The following is an 18,788-nucleotide window of genomic DNA, read 5'->3' on the forward strand; positions in this document are numbered from 1 at the left end:
GTCCCAACCAATATGAAAAAACGCACGGCCTTTTTTGGGAACATCTCTACCTGCTTTTTACGTCTACAGAAACGCTCTCTGTCCATTCTTCTTTTGAAAACAAAAACACGTAAGATCAATCGGAATGGCTAGTGAACATCAGTTTTCGAGGCTTGCCACAGATTCCCGTTCTTGTTTTATTCATATTCTCTGGATTATGAGGGATAATTTGTAAATCTCAAGCCATTTAGTTCCACATGCAATGCGAACACACCTTTGTTGTCTTGGTCTCGCAAGTGCCGGCAAGCAGAGAATCGCAGACTCCCTGGTCTTTTGCCACGTTGATTCCGGTGGAACACATGTTGTCCTCCAGCACTGACACACAGCACTGCTCCTGCGCTATCCTGCCAGAAGAAGCATACACAGAACCCCCGGGGTTTGCTTTTACAGTCGATTCTGTCAACAAACTTTATAGAGCAAGCAACTTTTATGCAGTTGTTTCAAAAGTTAAAACGTATCTTTTGGATTCAAGTGAAGAATTTGCAATCAGCAGTGATTTTTTGTTGTTGTTGGGATATTCTCAACACTTTGTTTTTCAAATTCACAACAGTAAAGCAACAGACTTTAATGTGTTTCTACTGAACAGACAAACACAAAGTGCATAATTGTGGAGTGGAAGGCCAATGATGTAGAGTTTTGTTTTTTGTTTTTTTATAAATCTATTCATCTCCATGGATCAAAACGTTTGATGCACTCATGGCAGAAAAATCCATCAATCAATCAACTTGGTAACAGTGACGTGAGTCAGCTAACTTGTCACACAGGAAACTTGACATGGATACACAATAAATATAAACATGACGTGATTAAAAGTGGCCCGGTGCTCAACATGTAAGACATTAAAAGCCATAAAAACAATAAAATAAAACAGATAAAAAGCTTGTTGCATATAATCTAGAGAAGGAACTTTTTTTTCCCCCCAATAAAGCTGAAGCTTAGTTAAGTCAGATTCAGAAAGTAGTTCTCAAGTCTTGCCTTACTTTGCTGAATTTAAGACTGCACTTTGACTAGGCCATTCAAACACATGAATATGCCTTAATCTGAACTTTTATTACGTTGTAGGACTGGCTGTGTGTGTGAGGTCGTCGACCTGGTCAGAGGGTGAAGTCCCACTGTTATTTTTAGGGTTGATGTCTTGTCCTAAGAGTTTTTCTCCCTCTTTTTGTCCAGAATCGCCCCGTATTTAGATTTTGCCGGCCTCCCGTGAACTCCAACAAACTTCCCGCGCACCGTCATGTGGTTCGTCTAACACATAAAATCTTGACAAAACGCTTCTACGCAGACAAAATGCGGAAAACGTTCAAGACGTTATGACCAACTTCTGCACTCCAAATAAGAATCCTATCATTAGAGAAAGCCACTCATTTATAATAATCCTGCCGATTCCTGTCAGAAAAGGGAGGGCTGGCCGCCACTTAGGTGACTAACGGTTGCTGGGAAATGCAGTTTTATTGCTTCAGCAGCATTGCATGAATCGGCAACTATTAAGACATCAGTGACATATCCTAGAAAACTGCAAAAACCTGTTGTAATTACCTTCAAAAGCAATATTTTGAAGAGTTTCTACAAACAATGATAAACAGTTTGAAGTCAGATTTGATTTCATCACGTTGACCTGAGTTTCCTCAGAAGAATAAACAGAAACAAACCCTGCTTTCATAAGAAGGAAAGTATAAGCTCTAAAACAGACGGGCGTACAAACACCAGATAGGAGTTTGGTATTGCGTTTTCTGCATGTGAAGTCGGTGGGGACTTGGTGACCCAGTGACCTGCTTTTCGTATGCATGCAAATCATATCTGAGAGTCTCCTCAGATAGGAAAGTTTCTGAGAGATCAGGATATCTCAGGGTTTCCTGAATTTTAAGCAGCTGCAGTGGAGGAACAGAAGCGGTAGCTCGTCACCACTTTCCCCCCCAATGAGAAACCGTATCGGTTCTAGTTTATTCTCCTAACATCCCTGCGTTCCTGATCTCCGATACTATTTCTTATTTGCTTTTTTTCTTTAATATCATGTTTCACCTCTGAGGTATTCATTTGGTTTGAAACAAGCCCTCGCCTTAATCTTCTGTGACCACAAGCCCGATCATCTCCACCTCCAGGCACACACCCTCCTGCGCCGCTAACGCCTCCCCGTTTCCGACCCTCCACTCGCCCTATAATTTTGAGGAATGTCAGATAAGTCGCGCTGGCTATGGGAAACCCATTTGCCATTCGTGTTCTCGGGCAGAGCTCTCTGGCCGTTGGGGGGCCTTCAACCTGCGGCAGAACACCTTCTAGGATTACAGGGAGACCTGTTATTATCCCATCACTATTAGCGTTTCCTGCTCTCTTAAGAAGTGAATAATGTGTTCGTAGATTTATGTTCGTAAGGTAAGGTTGTTTTGAATTAGGAGCGAGAGAAATTTCCCGAAACAGGCCGAGATCCAAAAAGGGGGAACCGATGGAGTGCTGACGGAAAGTGAAACTTTGTAGCAAGAGAGGTGAAGGTTTTCATGACCCCAGTGGATTAACAGGAATTGAGTCACCGGGATCAAATGAGCACCTCCTTACCTGCAAGTCATTGAAGAGGAAATGAGGGGGAGGGACGCACAGTCATTGTTATCGCTCGCATGCTTCTGGCCGTTTTTACAGCAGTCGTCTACTGCGGTGTGCTTTTCTCCTGTGAAAACAAACAAAATTATTTGCTTACCATACAAAATATGCTCATCAAAGTGTGGAAAACTATTAAATCCACCTTTTTGGTAATAGTTTGGCTGGAACGGGTTTAAGCTAAAGCTTTCCAAAGAAGTGAGGTGTGACTGACTAACACACTGTGCGGCACCTTACAAATTATGAAAGATGCTTTGTGTGGCAGGTGGCTTGAAACTATGTTGCGCGTTAATAATCAAATTTTAGGAAAAACGTGACATAGTTAATGCAGAAGAGTTGTCCAATTTTCCACACAAAGACAGGAACTTTATGTCTACCGGGTGGGAACACTGGGTTCGGGATGGATTCACTACTTTAATATGACATTGGCTTTTTCTTTGTGGAAATTTCTGGTCATTCTTTCAGAAGGGCATTCACAAGATCAGACGCTGATGTTGGACGGGATGGTTAGAACTCAGAAATAAGATCCGATATTTTGAGATCAGACTGGAGATGACGCAGGAGCCATAACGCTGAATATTTGTTTCCCTTTTTTCTGTCAGAGCGCTCAGAGCAAACAAAACAAACATGTAGTTGAAGCAAAGAGAACAGCCAGTGTTAATTTCATAGGGCAGAATTTAAGTAAGACGGGACCAGGTCAAGCAGAAAGTAAAAGTCTCATTCCAAAACAGTTCCTGCAGAGTTGGGAGCATATAATTGTCCAAAATGTCTTGGCATACTGGGGCTTTAAGAGTTTATTTTGCTTTTGGAACTAAACAAATGCAGGTTCGAATGGTGAGTGCGTGAGTGAATGCAAGTGCATACATGTAATGTACATGTTTACAATGTTAAGTTTGTGGTTTGTAAGTTTGTTGTGTCCTAAAAGAGAAAATTCAATAAAATATATTGAAGGGAAAAAAAGCAACCTCTTGTTTTTGTGCTTCAGCAATCATCCTTTCATGGTATACAACCTTGGAATCCATTGAGCACCAGAGAGTGACCCGTTCTTAACATTTGTAGAGGATTTTAAACCAGTGGTGTCCAAAGTGGGTCCTGGAGGGCCGGCATCCTGCATGTTTTAGTTCTCTCCCTGGTTTAACGCACCTGGATCAAATGATGACTCATTAGAAGGTCTCTAAGAAGAACACTGACAAGCTGAAACTTTTATTCTCTCCCTGTTACCACCAGGGAGAGAATAAAACATGCAGGATGCCGGCCCTCCAGGACCCACTTTGGGCACCGCTGGTTTAAACAGACTGGAAGCCCTTATCAATGTCACGTAGAGTTTGCTGCACATACAGGAAGACCTTTTTTAAACTTTGATCTTCTTTCAATGGGGAGGGTCATCACTCTAACCATTATTATGGTGCAAGAGAGAAAACAGTGCGACATGTATAATGTAAACAATTCATTCACTTGAGCTGCAATTTATGTTTTGAGGTTTAAGTTGCTTATTGTGGAACTTCACCCTCCTGTGTAGCAGATAGTTTGACTCCCCTCTGCTAATTTCGTCTGCCGTTCTTCTAATTGGAATTGCTCTGGCTGTGGTCCACCAGTGGTAGACTATTAAAACTACACCAGGAAACCTGAAACTCTGACTCTGGCAACATACAACATGGTGACATCGTAGTCACGATTTATACTTTTTCTGAACAGTCTGGTTCACGCCTAAACTCTCCGTGACACAATTATTCCTAATTGAGTCTTGATGATCATATTTGTCTGTCTGCTCCAAATAAAAGAAGACTTCATCCTTCTGCTTTAATATCTTTTGTAAGATTGATGAACTGCAACATCTTTTACAATCATTAGGGTTTTGGTTTTTTTTTTGTCTGAGGCAGAGGATGATAAATATGTTGTTGGAGACACAAGAGAGGCTTTCGACTGGAGCGCGACCAGTTTTGTGGTGATCTGGCTGCTGATTCATGTGGACTAGAGAATGTGGAATGCCTCAGCTCTGTAAACAATCAACCGTCGCAGTCACGTCAAGTACATTCACTTGCCTTGTGGTTTGTGTGAACTGCCAAACGTAAAAACAAAAGCTTTGGCAGATAAGACTTCTTCTTGAGAAGAATTTTGCCCACGGCTGGAGTCAGGATTAGAATGCCACGCTGTTTTTTTTAAAGAACGACTCCCGAGACGGCAAAAAAGGGGATGAAACCAACTAAGTCTGAGATGGGTTTTTATTGAGTCTTGGTAACAGAACCTTGGCTCTGGTTTTTTTTTTTTGAGGAGTGATTGGGAAATGTGCTGTACGGCTGCTTTTGTCTGGGGGTTGTCTTGGCTGCGGAGAGCGGTCTGGCAGGAGTGAGCAAGTTTAGATAGTGAGAGATTGAGCTGGGAGGACAAGTGTCTGGAGCAGCACTGCCTGGTTTTATGATGTTGTTTGTCTTCTTCCACAACAGCAGAAGGAAGTGTACAACAACCCCAAACAGTTTTACGGAGGTACATGTAATACCAGTCATTATGACAAGTAGACTGAAGATTAAGAAATGTAGTCCAAAGCCGGTAAGATGTTTAGGATTTTGAAAAAAAGCCTGATTTTTAAAAACAACTAAATAAAATTTTTATGACATGCTTACTGGAGCCAAGCAAGGCTTAACTTGGAGCCACTTGCTATATTTTTGTGGAATAAGTGATCTTTTTAAATAATCATTATCCCAGTATTGACAAAAAATAAATCGCGTTTGTAATTTTTGCCGTAATCGTACAACCCTCGGCTGAGACTGAAGTTATTTAAGTATATTTGTGGGAGTGTATGCATGTATTTGAGCCTATTTGCTGTAATATTTACACTAATTATAAAGAAAATTTATACAGAATGTGGGTTATTTCTTATTTTCTGACTGATTCAAGGAATAACATATGCATATGATAATATTGTAAAAGCCCCAAAATATCAGCGGGTTTGGGATTTTTAGATGACCAGAGAAACATGATGCAGCAAAACCTCAGATTACAAGTGATTACCGCTATTCCTTGAATAATAATAATAATAATTATAATTATAATAACAGACTCGATTTCATCCAAGCGAAACACTGGTTTTGCTTCTCCATACAGGAGGTTCAAAGTTGACATTTTCCGTGACATTTGAACTTAAAAGAGGCAAAGGAAGCTAATTATCAAGCCACTCGAAGTGAGGACGTCTATTTGAAAATGACAGAAACAGAACCACAGTGTTCTGAATTTACGCAAGTGAGGGTTGATAGATAAACTCTGGATACATTGGTGAAACATCAACTTAATCCCAAAAAGCCTGGCAGTGCTTTTGGAGATTTGCAGTCACATTAAGCTAGCAGCGTAATACTTAAAGTAAAGCAGGTTAATAGAAATGTTGGTCTTTTAAAAATGCTATTGAAGATAATGTAGTGGATCTGAATTGTGGTGAAATTAGAGACCAGAGTATATTTATGTATTAAAGAAATATTTCACGAGCTTTCTTCCTTTAACAGATTTTTGCTAAGCTATTCCACCTCACTGGGTTTTAAAAGCTAAATTGACACATTTAGATCCACAAATACTACCGTGTAACCCATCTCCGGCATACTCCGACTGGCCCAGCTATCCTGCGACCTGTTTCTCTGTTTCTGTGACTCACAGTCTGTCAGAATAGGGGCTCGTTTCCATTTTGGATGAAGTTGCTGGTAGAGAGGGCCATTCTGTCCATGCGGAGCAGCACGTGGCTTGCCCGAGTCTAGACGCCTCATGTAAACACAGTCTAGCGAGCCCACTGGTGGAGCTCCGCCCAGGCAGAGCGGCTTGTCTGGAACCGGATCGCAACAGAGTACTGGACCGCTTTCCAAGCCGCACTCAAAGGGCTTTTAATGGGAGCTTTCTGTTTTGCCTGGATGGTCATAAAAGTCTTGCGCAGAGAGAAGATTGATGGTCAGCACTCACTCGCTCAATAACTCACTTCCAAAATAATAGCATAATAGTGACTTTCCAAGGTAATACCAAGCTACTGACATCTTTTGAATAAAAGCTTAGAAATCAACCCATGTGCATTAACATCCTACACTTCAGAGCTCCTGTTGTGTGTGTCGGGGGATAATCACGCGGTTGTGTGACTGCGGTTGTGATTCAAAACTTTAAGTCTCCTCTCCACAAAATAACTAACAATTACTTGTTAAAGTATCACTGGGGTTGTTTATGCTGCTTTTCTATGTCTTAGTTAACTTAACCAAAGACCCAACTACAATACTTTCACACAACTGTATGTTATTTGTATTAATAATTAAGCTTCTCATAATAAACTTTAAACACAGTTTCATTTCTTGAGGTCATCCTCAGTGGGATTCTGAGCACAACTTACAGCCTCACTGGTCCAGTCGTAAAGGAGGTGAATCTTCCTTAAGATGTTTAGAATCACCCCCAGTATAACTGTAACAGTACAATACGTATTACATTTAGATTTTGTCCAAACTTGTTCATTAACAATTTATTTAAATCAGGTATGTTCAAGTCGGGCCGAGCAATAAATCAATAACAATATGTCTCACGATAGGTATGTGATCAATATCAATAGATAATAACGTCTGATAGAACATTCAGTAACTTCACTGAACTCCGAGCCAGAGCAACAAGGTATTCTGGGAGATGTAGGCAGAGGGAAGGCTTTAGCAGCTCAACCTGTCACAGCCGGATAAGAAAAGTTGGTGGCATCAAATGACTCGCTCGCTCTTTTGTTGCCTAGCAACAACCTGTTGAGTAACTTGCGCAGCAGCAGTTTCAGATTGTGTGTGTGTGTGTGTGTGTGTGTGTCTGTGTCTCTTAACTGCTTAAAAATAAAAATATAAAATTTAAAAACAACAGTGTAAAGTGAAAAATGTGGATAAAATATGAAAGGTCCTGCCACCAGAGTGTCAGTGTTTCAAATATTTACAATAAATACAAAACAAATCAATAATCATCGATTTCAACTGGTATCGATGATTTGTTTTTTTCAGCCATATTGTTCAAGCACGGGAACATCTCCAGCAAGCAGAGCAGAGGTCAGAAGTGAGAGCCACTATGTTAAACAACACATCTTGATAAATAAAGCTCCGCAAGTAATAAAACTAAATCAGAAACTAGAAAGTCCAACAACACTCCTCTGTTGGAAGATTGTTCTTTTCAATGTCAGTGTAGTGAAGTCAGAGGACGTTCAGAGATGCAGGAATATATTTCAAAACTAAGCTGTACTTTCTACATGAGGAGACATGTCGGTGGTTCACTTAGGCTGCCAGAAAGTGAGAAAGAGCAGGACTTGAAGCAGACAACAGGAAGGCTGAACATATTACAGAGTGGTTGTCTCGGTTTGTCATTTTGAACTTTCATCCTCTGTTCATTCTCAAAGAGGCCAAAACAGATTTGCAATAACTGGAAATCAAAAATGGGCCACACATTTCTGATCGATGAATCTTTATAATGAAGTCTCTTAAAGGGTAAGTTCAGAATATATAATATATATTAAGTCATTACTGATAACTGCAGTGGAAAGATGTCACATAACCATGAGCGAGCGAGGCTGAAGCCAGCAGGTAGTTAGGAATTTTTCCTTAAAGAGTCTGAGCTTTCTTTACAGGAAGGCCCAATGCAGAGTCTACCTGCACTATCATCTGTGGTGTAGTTTGTTGAAGCATCAGCTTATCTACTGCTGAGAGGATGCAGCTAGATAAGCTAATCGGGAAGGCAAACTTGGTCCCAGTGTAGGTTGAGGGACACAGAAGAATTAACTAAGAAAACATCACTGATGCATTTAGCAACTTACCCATTGTGGGACAGTAAAAGATATTTCCATTCTATTTGGAAATTTAATTTCAATGTAAAAGAACTTGGGGGGAAATGTCACTGTGCATCAGCAGTTTTATACAAGACAATTGTGATAAACAGATTTTTTTTTACAAATCCAGCTACTATTTTAAGGTTTGATTAACTTTTTGGGGGGAGTTTGAGGGCTTATCCACCCTGGAGCCTCACCTCCACCCCCAGTGTTTAAATCCTACTAACACTCCTGTCCTAGTAAGATACTAACTTAGCATTCACATGTAACATCAAAACACACATCGCCTTTGACTTGCATGACAGGAGGAACTGCACTTCACACCTTTTATAAATCAGTCAGGCAATGATTCAAACCAAAGGTGCTAACACTGATTAGCTGCCAGGAGAGTTTTCTGTACCATGGTTGCATCAAGTTAGTAAAACGGGGGGAGGGGGGGGGTTCCTGCAGCACTCTGAAGCACTCAGCTTTCAATCACAAGCCCCAACTAGTCCCAAGACACAATCATCACTTCCTCAAGTCCCCACTCTGCTTCATCTGCTTCCGTCTCTAAGTATCTTCAAACTCTTCACGTGCAGCGCTCTGATACACATATCTTTACACAACGGCGCCAATAATCACGTGTAGTTTTGCCCCCAACCTAATTAAAAGTCCTCGCACGCGCACAGCCTCGTCCGCAAAGGTGACCTCGTTACCTTGTCCGAGGAGAAGCCCGAAAAGAGAGCAGAGCAGCACCACACGCAGAGCCATTGGGGGACGCGAATATCAGCCGCAGGAGGGTTAGAGAGGAGTGTTACAAAAAATAAATAAATAAATAAAAATGGAGTGACCGATCCTGCGAGAGTGTTCGTTCCTTCGGGGATGTGTGGATAAACCGCAGCGCTTCTTTTAAAAAGAAAGGACTGAGTGTGTGGAGGAAAAAGGGGGGGGAAAGAAAAGTGGATGTGATGGAGCTGGGAAGTCGCAGCTCGCAGCGTGACTGCAGCGTCTAATGGCCCCGTGAGGGGCGGGCTGGGTCCACTCACACCCACTTGTTGCTCATCAATTACAGGGTGATCTTTGTTCCCTGTTTGGTTTCGACGTCATTCGAACACGTTCGTTGTTCCTTTAGGATTTTATATCTACGTTAAATGTAATATTTATCCGATTGCTTGTTGCCACTCCTGTTGTTGTTGTAGTTTTTCATCTTTATTACTGTACTGCGCATATGTGAGCCAAATTCTGCCCACTATAGCTACTTCCATGGCCCCTTAAAGTTAAAAAAATAGAACTTCCTGTTGTGAGCTTAAATATTATTTTATCACTCAAATCAAATGAGTTCTTTAATATGATGCCATATTATTTCAATGTTAAATATTGTAACCTTTTTAGAAGTGCTCATCGGATGCAATTCAACAATTTGTAGTTGATGAAAAATGAAAGTGAGGTTTTCAAGTGTCCTGAAAAGTGCTTTGGGGAAAAAAAATAGATTATTGTTACTATAAATCTTCTTTTCTGTAAAAGCCTTCAGAATGTTTCTTTTGTCTCTCTTCACCGTGTCCCGGAGGACGCTGGCACACGTGGAAAATTATCTCCTCGTCAGTGGCTGGGCAGAGACCTTCCTGGTCCATGACTAACGATTCCAGAGATTAGTAAAAATCTGGAGATGGTTTGGAGAGCTTTGTAGAAATGTGTTGCGGTTGTGTCCAGACGTTGCCCCTTTTAAAGCCAGTAGAAGTTTTAGGCATCAGTTATACGGACGACAGGGACGTAAAACGTAAACGGTATCGGATGTCAGTTCTGTCGCTGCGGTGCCTTGCAAAGGCATCCGCGCCACATGAGGTTTCCCACATTTTGTCGCGCTCCAGCCACAAACTTTCATCTGTTTGATTGGTATTTTACTCCAGTTCAAAATATTTTATTTTTCCCAAAAGGGAAATTAAATGTTGTCATGACTCAAATCATCCAAGTACCGTATTTTCCGGACTATAGAGCGCACCTCACTATAAGCAGAACCCACAAAGTGAAAAAAAAATGAAATAAAATAAAAACTGGAAACGTATATATATATATATATATATATATATATATATATATATATATATATATATGTGTGTGTGTGTGTGCCGCTGGTATTTCCACCGCTCTTGCTTTTCCACAAGGACAGCGGAGGGCTGGGTACTAATAAATCTGATATTAAGGACATAGCCCTTCGTTTCCAACGTCGAACCAGCTTAAGTGCAGCGGCTATCGATCTGTACTGCCAAATCGATAGCCTTCAACTTAAAAGATGCATCATATGAACTTCTTCGTGTTTAAATGATGACGGGATGTAAATTTGAAGAAATTTCTCCATCGTGTCTACTGCTAGCATGTGCTTGTTCTTAATGAAAATTAGCCCTTTCTACTTTGATTTCCAATTTTGACTTCCAATGATTCACTTCCTTCTAAAGAGCTCCCCCTGGTGGTTGAAGGAAAACCCACAGAAAAGCCGCACCGGGCTGTAAGCCGCATGGTTCAAAGCGAATACTTCGAAGAGTCATTGTGGACAGTGGTGCTGTGGGAATAATGCATCTCCAGTAGCAGTCAGTCTTGCAACGAATCTGAAGAAGCCTCTGACTGAAGGCTGTTGAGCTATCACAGTCTCATGATATCTGGGCTGCAGACATGAAATGAAATACCACAGTAACTTTCCAGATGACACCATCAGTTGTTGCAGAACACTGCTAATCCGACTCATTTGCTTTTGCTGCTCCCCTATAAATCTCTGTCTGGCTGTAAGGTTAGAAAGATTTTGGAGTTGAGGATGAGATTCCTGCTCCTTATGACGAACAGAAGAGCTGGTCTGACCATCTTTCACTCTGCTCTCTGCATTTGGTTTGTGGTTCAGGTATTATTGGAGCCTTTGAGATGCTAATCATGCTCTCAGTTGTTAAAAAAACCAATACCTTACTGTCACAGCTATGCGTCGTAACAACTGGCTGAAAGTCAAAAAGTAAAAGTGTCTAGCTGACGGAATAATTGCCCAAACATGCAATACCTTGAGGCATAAAGATAATAATTCTGAAAAAAAAGGGCAAATCAGAGCAAACTAACTGAGTTACTCCAACATGCTGCCAACAAAAGTGGTGCAATCTTAGAATCTAAGGGATATAGACCAACACAACATCACTGTGCAGTAAGAGGAAAATATGAAAAAATTTGGTTTTTCTAATCAAATTTGAAAAGAGCTATGGTGGATGGTTTAGATCGGCGGTTTTCAAAGTGTGAGGCGCGCCTCCCCTGGGGGGCGCCAGAGCACTTTAGGGGAGGCGCGGTGCGAGGGAAAAAATAAACCGGAAAAGATATCTGCTTGCTGTCTACTGATGTGAGAGAAACGTCTTTTACGCACACGATCAACTCTGTGGATTTAGGAAAAAGTTGGTACTGTGGGGTGCGCGTGTGGAGCGGGGATCAGTGGAAATGTTTCCCCCCTTAGAGGATGTTTTGGCCAGTGATGTCAGTAACGTTATTGACGTCGGACCACTTTTTTCAGTAACAAGTAATCTAACGCGTTGCTATTTCAAATCCAGTAGTCAGACTACAGTTACTTATCAAAATCATTTTTGCGTTACTGTGCGTTACTATCTTCTTTTGTTATTTAATCGTATTTCCTCTACGCGTCTTGTCGAGTGACCGACGTCTCTATGCAACAGAAATGTAAACAATGGAGGGAGATGCGCATTTTGTCGGTGGAAAAACTGGAACTATTTTGAGTTTCTGTCGCCAAGTCCGATTATTACAAGCGGCTTTGGGCTTCATTTTTTTAAAGTCGCTTGAAAATTTAATGAGTTGCTGGTTGCGCCTTTTTGGGCTCGTTTTTGAACGTGAAGTTACTCATTTGGGCTTAGAAATAAGCAGAGACTCATAATAAATCCCAGAATTTGTCCGTCATTAAGGGAGTCTTACTCAGTCTCTCCTTGTTCATCATTTCCAGGATGATCCGTCCCGCTGTGTCTTTGTTAATGTCAAGTTAATATATTACCTCTGAATGACGTCGAGCTTCGCGTTGCGCTCCAGAAAACTGCAAACATCGAGACCAATATGAACAGCGCAATAAACGTGAAAACAGCCACGAATGAACGTGTCCGTAGTTGCCAATAATTATAATGGCAAGTTTGCACCGTTATAATAATTAATATTACGGTAAGTGTCACAAATCTGTGCAACCATCTGAGCTGTGGAGCTTCAGGAGGAGCTCTGTACGCTGCGCTGACACCAAACGCAGGGCCGTAACAGAATCTGGAGGCTGGGGGGAGGGGGGCTTTAAAATCCTACTTAGAGTTTTCCGACAACAGTGGACCACACAAATTACTCACTTTTTTTGTTTTTTTGTACAATCTCCTCTTCAGTTCAACCTTATAAGTGGAGACACATTGTTGATGTTACCATTATAAAATAGCTGATAATTAAGTATTGGCAGGAGGCGGAGCGTTGTTGTTAGCAGCTGCTGAAAGTAACTAAAAGGTTACTTTTAATGTAACTTAGTTACTTGCAAGTCAAGTAGTCAGTAATCTAACTAAGTTACTTTTTCAAGGAGTAATCAGTAGCCCGATTATAGTTACTTTTTCAAAGGGGGTGTGGGGGGGGGGCGCGGCAGGCATTGTGCTCCTTGGAGGGGGGCTCACCCTTTCATACTTTGAAAACCCCTGGTTTAGATCAAAGGCATATTCATGTGCCAGATTGGCCTAGTTAAAGTCCAGAGCGGAATCAAAACAGAGAATCTGAGGGGAGGGTTCAAAATCACGACTCGCAGATGCTCTGTGTTCGGCCTGACTGCGCTCGCAAAGAACGGGCCAAACTGTGAACCGATAGAGACAAGAAAGCCCAAAACACTTGCAGCTGTAGCGACAGACAAACGCAGCTCTGCAGCGTTTCGACTCGAGGGTCTTGAGCACAAACACATTTGGCGAGTCACGTTGTCGTATCAGAGATTATTGTGAAGAGGCTGAGCGCCTTTCCTTCCCCCCCCCCCGCCTCTCTGCGGTAGTTCCACGGTTCCCTCCAGGCCCACAACTAAGCCTATTTTTCTCCATTAAAGTTAATAAGTTAAGGCTTTTTGTAGCGCTGCCACCAGCTGGAGGGAAAAGGTGTCTGTCAGCCAAAGTGATTATGGACTCTGGGAAGGGTCTGGGTATAAACAAGCTGCTCACACACACACACACGCATACGCACGCACGCATACTCAGGTACACACTCGCCTGCCAGACTTGGCAAGAGGCGCAGAAATAATTGCTAGACTGCATTCAAAATATTTTGTACCAGCTAAGGCCCTCTGCAAATTCAATCAGTCTACTGATTCTGGGCATGCTGACAGGAGGAGGTTAAACGATCCTCTAATCAGAGCCAGATGTCGTCTCCTCCTCCTCCACCAGCAGTCTAGTCGGTCAAGAAACATCAGTGTGGACTCGGTGTCATCGGGGGAAACCGCAGCGACATGACAGCGAGAAATAGATAACTGCAGTGTGAAAGAGGAAAAGGGCTCTGCTGTGCTTGCTGCCGCTGTCTGGGTTTGGTTGATAATTAAAGTCAGTGGATAGTCTTTTTAAGCATGACACTTCATAAAGTGCTGTCCAAAAATATTTCTATCTCTTTGAATGTTTGGCGGGGATTTTTATTTTTACTTTTAACAATATAGTTACGAGTATATTTATTTTACTGGGATTTTACCTGAATAGCCAAAACAATGCACTGGACAAATGTGAAGGAGAAGAAAAGAGGCAAATGGTATTCAAGGTTTTTACAAATAAAACTGTGGAACGTTTGACACATGCCTTTCTGCCTTTTTAAGGATATCTCTAGAGGCTTTGCTTATTCTTCTTTTCAAATCTTACCATAGTTTTGTTTTTATTTTTTATTTAGATCTGGACTTTGACTGGGCCATTCTAAAGTGCGATCTAAGCTGCTCTTCTCTATTCTGGCTAGAGAACAGAGCTTCAACTTCAAAAAACAACAGAAAAAGTTGAGTTAATTTTTTTAATGTGATCAAATTTGACAAACGTAATTTATTTACGCTCAACATGACAACTTCAGAAACTTAATATATTGACTTGGATAAACTTAATTTGATTACTTGCAACAAGAAATGCCCTTTATCGTCCCACGGTGGGAAAATTTCAGTGCAACAGTGGCAGGCGATCGCAAATAAGCTTCCATAAAGACAGAATATGAAAAGAAAAGCAGAATAAAGAATAAAATACAGGCAAGATTTTAAAAAGTGTAGCTATAAAAAAAATATGCAGCTGAGTTGGTTAAATTAAAATGTGCCCGTCTCACTGAGCAATAAAATATAGACTATTTACAATTGTACAGCATTAAAATTGTACAAATACCAGCAGGGATGTAAACACCTGCTGAGTTTGGTGGGAGCAGTGACTGTTATTGAGTGGATGGTGGAAGGATCTGACAAAGACATAACAAATCTAGAAGTTGTCTTTCGAGTCTATGGGAGGTGATCAGCGGCATGGGAAACACATGAGAACAATCAGTAGAATGACTGACTTAACGAATCCCAGATCTTGACAAAAGCACAAGTCATTTTTAACCGTGTGTCCTCTTTTTGAAACGCATCACATTTCTCGACTTGTTTTAGAGAGTCGTGCTGTTAGAGCCGCAGAGGTGCTGCAAAGGATAAACAGCAAATTCATTACATGAATTAACACATCTGTCAATCAGTGTTTTTTTTTTAATCAACTTTAATGGCCACGCTTTAATCGTTTCTCAAAATAAAAACCCGTACACGCAGTAGAAACTAGAAGCTCGTACGTCACACCGATTCAGTGAACGCCTCGGCAAACTGAAAGAAAAGTCAGGAAAATGTTGCTTTTTGTTGCAATGAACGACAAAAATCACTAACAAATTAATAAATTGGTACAAATTCACCTATAAGACTATGTCACTAGCAAAAACCCCTCTGTACCTTCACTCACTATTTAATATTTGTAAGATGTTTTAATGTTTTCTGAACAGGTCGTTGTTGAGAATGAGAATTTGCTCTCAATCAACTTACCTGGTTTAATAAAGATTAAATAAAAAAAAAACCCATAAATAAATAAAAATAAATCAAGGAACAGACTTTAATGTGCCTGAAAAGAAAGAATCTATCTGAATAGAAACTCTTAGAATGACTGTAAATGTATCGGTGTTAGTTATGTGACACTGGTTTTTATAATACTTTGGGGTTTTTTTTATTATAGTTTATCTTTATTTTGTTGTGACTTTTTACTTGTCTAATTCAGTTATTTAGTTTTTAGAGCGTGTTTGCCAGTTTTTATCAGTTATTATTTGTGAATTTTACTTTAGTTTGTAAGGTGTTTTAGTGTTTTATCCTTTGAGAAATTTTTGGGTGCAGAATTAAAAAAAGGTCAAAGGGCCGTATTGTCATTATGTATGCATCGATTAGATAATGAATACTCAACAAAAGAAACCATTAAAAAACAAATCGATTCAACTATTGTTCCCTCATAAACTTTTGCAGTCGCCATTTTGCGGACTAGCGTGAGCGCCGCCAGGAGGAATATGGAGTATCGTGATTAGCCGACAGCTGATGTCAACTTCACAAATTTCGCATGTGTGTTGTAGCTAGTTTTATAAACGCATGACATAGCGCCACTCAGTTAGCGAAAATGCTCTCTCAATTTCAGCTTTCGTTATTTTCTGTAATTAAACATCTATCAACTGCTACCAACAGCTAGCAACAGTGCTAGCAACTGCGTCACTGTGCAGCCTCCTCCGAGTGCACAGTGTCCCTCTAAGGGAGGAGGGTGTACAGAAAATGGATGGACGGATCCTCCTAGGAGTCATCACACCTCGTTACTTCCGACCGACACCTACGCTTCTCTTTGCGTAGGTGCCTATCTTATCTTAGTGATAAAAGTCTGAATGAGGAAGGAGCGACATCCAGAATACCAGAGGGTCTAGCTCAGCGAATCACTCACTCCTCCTCTCCTCCACCGCGGGGTCTTAACGAGAAACAGCAGCTCACTGACCTCTGAGCTAATGCGTTGGAGGAAATTGGAGTTCCTGAAAGGTCGTTCTCCAGCGGCGTTAATCTTGTTGCAGAGGGGGGCTGCGCTCCTTTGAAGCTCAATAAAGCTCGCCTTGCCACGTATGTGTCACCTCTAACACGGCCGGGCAGACAGAAGAATGCCCGCGGAGAGCTGGAAAGGACCCCGTTCACGCCTCGACACTGCTGCAGCGCAATGAGACCGATAATAAAGCGCTGGACCGTCACTGGCAACAACAAAAAAGTTTTAAAGAAATTTTGCCTAAGTGTTGTTGTAGGATCTATATTTTATTCTATCTCTTTTAGCCTCTTTTAACTCCTTACATGCAAGCGTTGCAGCTTACATAACCATGTGACTACCGCCATACGTGAACAGACTGAAACTGATTAGATTACCCTTTAGGAAGGGCACAGATAGCAGAGAAGAATATAAACGTAAACTCGCGTTACAATCTTGGTTCCATCCATAAGGTGAGCTCAGTGTGGCCCCAGCGCTGGACGGTGAATGTAACTCTATTTGTTCCATTTGTATGACATGTAGGGATTGTAGCATTTGATCATTTTTCAGCAATAAAGCCTGCTTTTCTATATAACCAAATCTCATTATTTCTATTTACAATGAGAAGTTCTGGTCGGATCCTGAAACTGGTTAACGGACCTGGTGGAGCACAGAGACAGGCGTATTGAAATTACTACAAAGCTGCAATGGAAACATGGTTTTGCATCGCACAAGTCTCATGATCAACAACCACACGTAGATGGTGGCAGGAAAGACGAACGAGACGACAAGAATTGGCAGAGCATGTTTTTTGATGATCAACAAAAGAATTAATTTTGTGATTTTAATTCCATTTGTTATTTAACGGAAACAGCAATTTGCAAAATTATGTTATTTTGACATCAGTGGAATATTAAAGTTTTGCACACATTTGCAATGGAGACGCAGTTAATAACTCAGACACACATACGTGTGGTCTGACTTTGCAAGAAGCAGCAAATCATTCCACGCTGAAAATCAGAAGGATTGATACAAAAGACAGAAGCTAAGCAGTCGACACATTGTACGTCATCAGGTTACTGTCAGATGAAAAGCTGGTGCAATCAGAACAAAATCAGATCCCTTTAAGCAGCAAAACTATAAATTATTAATTCCAGTATAGGAATAAAAAGACAAGAATTTTCACCAGAGCCCAGCAGTAAATACATCGTGACAGAGACCCCAGGAGAGTTGGAAGATGGCACATGAGAGGAAAAAAAACAACCTTTGAGCTCTTATGGCAGCACAACAACTCTCCACCAGAGTGAAACATTGCCTTGTCCAACAGAGCTTACTTTATGTAATCAACGTCTTTGGCACAAAAGGGCAAGTTCTGGAGTTTTGGTCTCATTCTGATCCAGCAGACAGCTCTGAGGATGTGAAAGCCCATGAAGTTTTATGTCTGCGCTTTAAATTGGGCTGGGACCATCGTTCTCTTTTTGTTTTTTTTTGGGTTTTTAAAACCGATTTTAGGATTTGCACGGCCTTGCTCCAGGTTTGGCCAGGACTAGGGAAATACTCTTTGGCCCAGACAGTTTGCTTGAGACCCGTTTCTGTGTCCTACGTTGGGTTTTTCTGTGGGGTGCCTGGTGTCTGTCCCCATGAAGCCACTGAGGACAGCATGGTACACAAAAGCCTCCCAGTGCTGCTCTACGGTACTGACTGTTGTAAAGTTTCAACCTCCAGGTGACAAATTCTACCAATACAACCACTTCACACGCCACCCAACTGGATGAGAACGACACAAATAAAAGTACTTATTTCCTTGATGTGATCTGTATATTTTTGATACAAGATGGACTCTTGATTTAATAAAGTCAGACACACAACTTGGATCTCCCTTTTTCACAAGAAGCAAAGAAGTCTTCCAGACATCAGCATTCTCTTTTGGGGTTTTTTTTGGAAATGGTAAGGTTATACACTTCAAGTCCCATAAAAAATAACTGCATGTCAGAATTTAGCATGGTTATAACCGGCTTGAGGAATAAAGATTGCTATGGAACACTCATTAGACTAAATTTACTGTCCTTCTGTGTAACTACTCCCATCATTTGGCTCGTTGCTGATGGCAATGACGTAGGAAGAGGTTTATCTCTTCTTGACAACTGAACCCACTTCTCCACAAGGTTGATGTGTTTCTGAGGACTTCCAGGAAACTGTCTCTGGCAATAAAGCAAAGGTCAATTATAATATATATTACTAGAAAAAGAGGAAATTCTGATGCGTGTGCAGAGTTGTTCCCCTGCTGGTGAATTGTGCTGCACTTAAATGCAGCGTCACAGTAAAAACAAAGAGGA

The 18,788-nt window shown here is 41.1% G+C and overlaps 1 protein-coding gene across 3 annotated transcripts in view; it reads right to left on the reverse strand.

Annotated features, from left to right (window-relative positions):
• The window catches only part of fbln1 (fibulin 1), a 46,287-nt gene extending 29,486 nt beyond the window's left edge, over window positions 1–16,801 (reverse strand). The window contains exons 1-3 of one of the 3 annotated variants that reach the window (XM_044124974.1): window positions 16,438–16,801; window positions 2,590–2,698; window positions 254–383 (exon numbers count right to left, since the gene is read on the reverse strand). In XM_044124974.1, the coding sequence (XP_043980909.1) occupies window positions 254–383; window positions 2,590–2,600 (141 nt within the window). In that variant the 5' untranslated portion in view covers window positions 2,601–2,698; window positions 16,438–16,801. Of the gene's footprint in view, window positions 1–253; window positions 384–2,589; window positions 2,699–9,126; window positions 9,479–16,437 lie in introns of those variants that run through there. The other 2 variants (XM_044124972.1, XM_044124973.1) reach the window with 2 other exon arrangements.
• Window positions 16,802–18,788: the final 1,987 nt, after the last annotated feature.

The sequence above is a fragment of the Gambusia affinis genome, linkage group LG08 (assembly GCF_019740435.1).
Source record: "Gambusia affinis linkage group LG08, SWU_Gaff_1.0, whole genome shotgun sequence".
Taxonomy (NCBI): domain Eukaryota; kingdom Metazoa; phylum Chordata; class Actinopteri; order Cyprinodontiformes; family Poeciliidae; genus Gambusia; species Gambusia affinis.